The 7,500-nt window shown below is 35.2% G+C and overlaps 2 protein-coding genes across 2 annotated transcripts in view; one reads left to right on the top strand and one right to left on the bottom strand.

Annotated features, from left to right (window-relative positions):
• LOC138867087 (uncharacterized) overlaps positions 1 to 3,183 on the top strand; it is a 3,459-nt gene extending 276 nt beyond the window's left edge. Inside the window, exons 2-4 of the mRNA XM_070141528.1 lie at positions 1 to 274; positions 2,577 to 2,677; positions 3,115 to 3,183. The exon at positions 1 to 274 is cut by the window's left edge and continues 81 nt beyond it. Of these exons, the coding sequence (XP_069997629.1) occupies positions 1 to 274; positions 2,577 to 2,677; positions 3,115 to 3,183 (444 nt within the window). The remainder of the gene's footprint in view (positions 275 to 2,576; positions 2,678 to 3,114) is intronic.
• Positions 3,184 to 4,210: 1,027 nt separating this feature from the next.
• Positions 4,211 to 7,500, bottom strand: part of LOC113813664 (ctenidin-1-like) — a 3,309-nt gene continuing 19 nt past the window's right edge. Inside the window, exons 1-3 of the mRNA XM_027365691.2 lie at positions 7,430 to 7,500; positions 5,146 to 5,815; positions 4,211 to 4,671 (exon numbers count right to left, since the gene is read on the bottom strand). The exon at positions 7,430 to 7,500 is cut by the window's right edge and continues 19 nt beyond it. Coding sequence (XP_027221492.2) covers positions 4,661 to 4,671; positions 5,146 to 5,815; positions 7,430 to 7,500 — 752 coding nt within the window. The 3' untranslated portion in view covers positions 4,211 to 4,660. The remainder of the gene's footprint in view (positions 4,672 to 5,145; positions 5,816 to 7,429) is intronic.

The following is a 7,500-nucleotide window of genomic DNA, read 5'->3' as shown; positions in this document are numbered from 1 at the left end:
CATGGCGGCTATGGGCACGGAGGGTACGGCAAAGGACATGGCCACGGAGGGTACGGCAAGGGACATGGCCACGGAGGGTACGGCAAGGGACATGGCCATGGAGGGTACGGAAAAGGACATGGCCACGGAGGGTACGGCAAGGGACATGGCCATGGGGGATACGGCAAAGGACATGGCGGAGGCTACGGGCACGGAGGATATGGCAAAGGTCATGGCGGAGGCTATGGACATGGGGGGCATGGCGGTCACGGAGGCTACGGACACGGAGGGCACGGTAAGAAATAAATTCAGTGAAGACTTCTACTAAATCAATTGAATTACCACTTTTTCTTCTTAACACAGGCTTGCGTATAACCTGACCTAAATCCCATTCGATCTTCTTTACAGGTTATCATTAACAGCTGAGAACCACACCTCCATCATGTAAATATACAAATAAAGTAATACACTTGATTATATTTTCTTTGCTTTACCCGAAAAGAGGAGCATGCTTCATGCTATTTATGCCTGCGCTATAGCGCAAAGTAATTCCTTTTTATGTACACTTACAAGAGAGAGAGCGAGAGCTTTCTGCTCTCTCTCTCACTCTCATGCATACACAAAAGATCTATTTCTCCCTTTTCTCTGTTCTTTCTTTCTCCTTCTCTGTACCAAACATCTTTAGATCTCAGTCTTGAAGATTGCAGATACGAACTACCAAATCTAACACTTAATTATCCCAAAAGTTGGAAACTTCTGCATAAGTCATAGATCATATAATCTGCATGTATGATTTTTCCCGACAGAAGTACATACTTTCGTTTAAATCATCGAGACTAACTGTTAGATAGATGGAAAATTATCGAAAATTGATTTTTTTTTTATTTATTTCAACAAAATTATTAGGGAATTAATGAATTCTAGGATAACTGTTTTCCTAACATTGCGTCATTGATATATTTATACATGTGTGGTGTGTGTGTATATATATATATATATGTATATATATAAATATATATATATATATATAGGGATAGATAGAGGCATACATATGTACATAGATATAAATATATACATAAGTATATATTTATATGTATGAAGATATATGTACAGCTAACACAAGCAACGATACTTTTTAAAATATAGTTATTAACGCTACCAAACTGTTAGTATCCGATTTTCCAACTACTTTTGGTTATATATGATATATGAATATTGCAAGGCATATCCCATCACTGGAATATCATTATCTCTCAGAGAATCCGTATGAATTTCGGAACGACTATTCGAGACATGACTCGGAGCGCGGCAAATTCGAAACCCAAAATACCAACCCTTCCGCAACATAAGGTTATGTTCGTTATTGAATGTTTCGACGCCCCTCCCAGTGATTCTTTTCTCTATAGCTGTACGTGTACATATGTATGAATGTCAAGAAGGTGAAATTCACACTCACTCAAATTGGTGTTTGTGTCTGTTTGTATATATATATATATATATATATATATATATATATATATATATATATATATATATATATATATATATGTGTATGTGTGTGTGTGCCAGTGGAAATGTATATATATATATATATATATATATATATATATATATATATATATATATATATATGTATATATATATATATATATATATGTGTGTGTGTGTGTGTGTGTGTGTGTGTGTTTTTGTGTGTGTGTGTGTATTTGTGTGTGTGTGTGTGTGTGATATATTTAATATATACAAAATATATAATACATGTTTATATATATATATATATATATATATATATATATAAACACACAAAGATATACATATGAATATATATACATGTATATATATGTGTGTGTGTGTGTGTGTGTGTGTGGGGGGGGGTGTGGGGGTGTGTATACATATATATATATATATATATATATATATATATATATATATATATATATATATATATATACATAAATGTATATATATACATACATACATATATATACATAAACAGATACAAACACATACACACATGTATATATATATATATATATATGTATATATATATATGTATATATATATATATGTATATATATACACACAATTATACATATGTATATGCACATAAACATACTCGCGCGCTCGCACGCTTAAGAACACTAATATAGATTATATATGGATACATGCATTGTCAGTATATACATATATATATGTATATCTGTCTATCTATCTATCTATTTATCTAAATATATGTATACATATATATACAGTATATATGTGTGTGAGTGTGTGTGTGTGTGTTCATACATGCATCTGTGTGTGTATATATATAAATATAAATATATATATATATATATATATATATATATATATATATATATACATATATATGTATGTATGTATGTATGTATACTTATATATATATATATATATATATATATATATATATATATATATATATATAGTTATATAGTTATATATTACTTTTATGGGTCTGAAGATGTACATACTACGGAAAATGACACACGTATCAGATTCCACAATAAACTGATACTGACTGTTTCGTCACAAAATAAAGAAACAACAGAAATTCAATCAAATCTCCATTTTAATAGATATCTCACAATCCGGAAATATTGGGAGCCAGCCTCACCTTGAAGCAGAAAGAGTTCACATGGACAGTACTTTTGCTACACAAACGTCGCCAGCATATCACGTAAGGGTCAAGATTACAATGACCTGTCATTTTTAACCGCATAAAGGTCACAAAAGGTAGAGAAAAGCATACAAAAACTGTATGATTAGACTTTAGCAAATCTGTTTCAGTGGAATATTTACGTGATCATGTATATATATATATATATATATATATATATATATATATATATATATATATATATATATATATATATATATGATAAATCAAAAAGTGAATTTCAGAATAAGTTTTCAAAAATCAATTTACCCTTAAGCAATATTGTCTATTCCAGTTCATTATATCTGCTATTATCATTATCTTCATCATCATCATTATTCCTATCCCTATCCCCACCAATATCTCATTATTATCACCCTAACTCTCATCACCTATATCTTCTCATCATCACCATAATCACTATCATTATTCGCCTTGAATAAGATCACCATTTTTAGGATGATTATACCTTGGGCACGATAAAGGTCACGGTCACAGGCATAGAAAAAGGTCAAATAGTCAATTGAAAAGAAGCAGATTTACAAATGTGCCAGATTGAATGGATGGAATTACCTAGTTATTGTAGTTGGTGCTCTAAAATGAAATGCATTGGATGTATTAGTCTATTTATTCTTACATTCGTGTTTATAAACCTTTGTATTTATTTGTATTTGCATTCATTGTCGGTCTTATTTAGCTTTTTTGTCTTTATGTAGATATTTCTTATGATCTTAGGTCACGATATCCATTAATTGTTATGTTGTATGCGTGTTTTATCTATATGATGATTCATATTTTGAAACTTGTATTTCAATCTAGTTTCTGGTTTCTCTAATGGATCATTCACTGGAATATATGTAATCGTTCTTCTACTGATTCACTGTGTTTTTTTTTTTTTTTTTTTCTTTCTTTCTTTAATAATCTGCTAGATATTTTTCAATAAGCTGCTAGATATGTGGATAAATCATATGATATTATTCTGTGTTAAGATGAACTGAAGTTGGTTGACAAATAAAGATGAAGCAACAATGAGTTAGCTTTATTGATAATGCAGTTACTTTACACCATATCTATACATATACATACATACATACATATATATATATATATATATATATATATATATACATATATATATATATATATATATATATATATATATATATATATATATATAAGTAATATTAGTTATCAATCGGCCATGATGTAGTGAAGATCTGAGCTAGAGAGAGAGAGAGAGAGAGAGAGAGAGAGAGAGAGAGAGAGAGAGAGAGAGAGAGAGAGAGAGAGAGAGAGAGAGAGAGAGAGAGAGAGAGAGAGGGGGGGGGGAGGGGGAGAGGGAGAGGGAGAGGGAGAGACAGAGACAGAGAGAGAGAGACAGTGAAAGAGAGAGAGAGAGAGAGAGAGAGAGAGAGAGAGAGAGAGAGAGAGAGAGAGAGAGAGAGAGAGAGAGAGAGAGAGAGAGAGAGAGAGAGAGAGAGAGAGAGAGAGAGAGAGAGAGAGAGAGAGAGAGAGAGAGAGAGAGAGAGAGAGAGAGAGAGAGAGAGAGAGAGAGAGAGAGAGAGAGAGAGAGAGAGAGAGAGAGAGAGAGAGAGAGAGAGAGAGAGAGAGAGAGAGAGAGAGAGAGAGAGAGAGAGAGAGAGAGAGAGAGAGAGAGAGAGAGAGAGAGAGAGACAGACAGAGACAGAGACAGAGAGAGAGAGAGAGAGAGAAAGGGAGAGAGAGAGAGAGAAAGAGAGAAAAAGAGAGAGAGAGAGAGAGAGAGAGAGAGAGAGAGAGAGAGAGAGAGAGAGAGAGAGAGAGAGAGAGAGAGAGAGAGAGAGAGAGAGAAATATAGGCCGTGATAAAAATTAAGCCACCATTAACACGTTGAAGAATAGCGAGGATGGACATGCATTATTGTTTGTAAGAGAAAACGGAGATAGTGGCCAAGGGGGACTTCTTCATACATTCGTTCACATTAAACGTGATAATACAACCAAGAGGAAATACAACATGCAGCTCTCAGTGATAACCTGTAAGAGAAAAAAAAACATTCGTTATGCATCGTTATACATAAAAATAATCTAAAAGGTAATATGTTATTTTACGAATACATCTAAGAGTAGAAATACATAGATATTAAATACGATGATGATGGTAATTGTAGTAACAGTACAAACAGCATCAACAGGAGATGTAGTAACAGGAGCAGTGGTATTATCATCATCAACCAACCCTATCCTTAGTTTCGTGGAAGTAATAAGAATTGTAATGGCAATAGTGGTAGTGGTGATTGTAGTAGCAGTAGTAGTTACAACGACGACTGCAGCACTAAGATTTTACGTGATAATATCTAAAAGGGTAATAATATCTATGACATTAATATTATCAATATGGCATTTGTTACTGTGATTAAAACTGATACATCTGCTAAAATAATTCCTTGACAGCAATGGAACCAAAGGTAATAAGATTAACTTGATTTTAGAACAATTGTGAGTGCTTACCGTAACTTCCGTAGCCGTATCCTTTTCCACCGTGGCCATATCCACCATAACCTCCATAGTCATCGTGGCCATATCCCTTTCCTTTGTGGTCATATCCATCATCGTGGCCATATCCGCCACCATAGCCATATCCCTTTCCTTTATGGCCATATCCACCTCCTCCGTGGCCATATCCACCCCCTCCGTGGCCATATCCACCTCCACCGTGGCCATATCCACCTCCTCCGTGGCCATATCCACCTCCTCCGTGGCCATATCCACCTCCTCCGTGGCCATATCCACCTCCTCCATAGCCATATCCACCTCCGCCATGGCCATATCCACCTCCGCCATGGCCATACCCTTTTCCCTTATCGCCATAACCTTTACCTTTATGGCCATACCCACCACTATGGCCATATCCACCTCCTCCGTGGCCATACCCACCTCCCCCTCCACCGTATCCATATCCACCACAATACCCCTTGCATTTAATAATCAGCTTCCCTTTGTGGCCATATCCACCTCCATATCCACCTCCATATCCACCTCCGTGTCCACCCCCATAGCCACCTCCGTATCCACCTCCGTATCCGCCGTCGTATCCACCTCCCTTCCCCTTATCCCACAGCCAGGGATCGGCTGAGGACTGCACGACGCTCAGGACTGCAAGGACCACCGCCGACACTTGCTGTGGGAAGAACATGCTATAATTGTGTGTGCGTAGGGGGGGGGGGGTTATGGGCATAGAGTTTCTTGCAGTGAACATGTGTTGCTTTTTATGAAGCTTATGGTTGGAGGTTTTTTGGCATTTATATATGTTGCCCGATGTATGTTCTTTTTAGTTGATGGCTGTAGTTGGTGTAGTTGGTTGGAAGTGTCACGCAGGGAATATTGTTATATTTAAATTCTTATCATGTTTCTGGCATTAGAGATGTAATATTTTCTTTTCAGGATTCCATGATTTGGGTGGGTGGCGGGTGGGGGTCTCATACGTTAAATTTGCACATTTTTTTTATTAATTTCAAGGGAAATGGGTGATGGGGGTTGCCATGTGTTATATTTGTGTTTCTTTTCTTCTGTAAACGTCATGGGGTGGAATGGCGTCATGCATTAAGGCTTATATTTCTTAACGTAAAGTAAGAATTGCATGTGATTGTTTTGCCTGTTATTGTTGTTAGTCTTCGGATGAAATTTCTAGATTAGAATATGGTGACCACCGTGAAAATAACTATACTTTAAACTGGCAATCCTCATCACCATAGTTGTTAGTGAAGAAGAGGAAGAAGAAGAAACAGTCTAGCAATGCGGAATGCAATATCTGTCTCCTTTGTCTGCCTGTCTGTCTGTCTCATTTCCTCTGTCTCTTGCCAACTAAAGTATTACCTTGACATACTATACTGTTACGTAATATGTATGTAGTAACAGATAGATAACACTCTGTTGATTGAAAGTGAATGATATTGCTATTTTCATGTGTTAAGTGTACAAATCAGCTTCAATTTACTAATATATATATATATATATATATATATATATATATATATATATATATATATATATATATATGTGTGTGTGTGTGTGTGTGTGTGGGTGTGGGTGTGTATGTGTGTGTGTGTGTGTGTGTGTGTATGTGTATGTGTGTCTATATATATATATATATATATATATATATATATACATATACATATATATATATATATTTGTCTTAATTTCTCTATATTTGTTTCCATTCATCCGATTCTATCTTCATCTGTCTTTATGTCTATCCATCCATACACACACACATATACATATTTACGCGTCAGTTTATGCATCCAAGAACATAAATTGAAGCAAAGATAGAGATCGACACACACACATATATGTGTGTGTGTGTGTTTTAGCACACACACACACACACAGATATATATATATAAATATAAATAAATATATATATATATATATATATATATATATATATATATATATATATATATATATATACACACACATATATTTATAAATAGATTGATAGATAAGCAGACGCTGATGTACATGTATGTGTATGTGTGACTGTGTGTATGTATATATGTATATCTGTGTGTGTATGCGCACATACACACACGCACACACACACACACATATGTCCGTCTGTGTATACATACATATACACATATGTGTGTAAGTAAACAAAACGAGATTGGAAGAACCATTCAGAGTGACAGACAAAAATATCCACAACGAATCACTGGTGCATTAATGATCAAAAAGCAACGCTATTACACAGAGAGTCCACTTAACGAACAACCCTATCCTTACTAACCAGAGCAGAGGCCATCCTGATATCCAAAGCTGTTGCTGACGGAACGATTACTAACGAGGGTGCGCAAAGCA

The sequence above is a fragment of the Penaeus vannamei genome, chromosome 28 (assembly GCF_042767895.1).
Source record: "Penaeus vannamei isolate JL-2024 chromosome 28, ASM4276789v1, whole genome shotgun sequence".
NCBI classification, from domain to species: domain Eukaryota; kingdom Metazoa; phylum Arthropoda; class Malacostraca; order Decapoda; family Penaeidae; genus Penaeus; species Penaeus vannamei.
The sequence above is the reverse complement of the archived record's forward strand: the minus strand, read 5'-3'. Positions and strand labels throughout refer to the sequence as shown.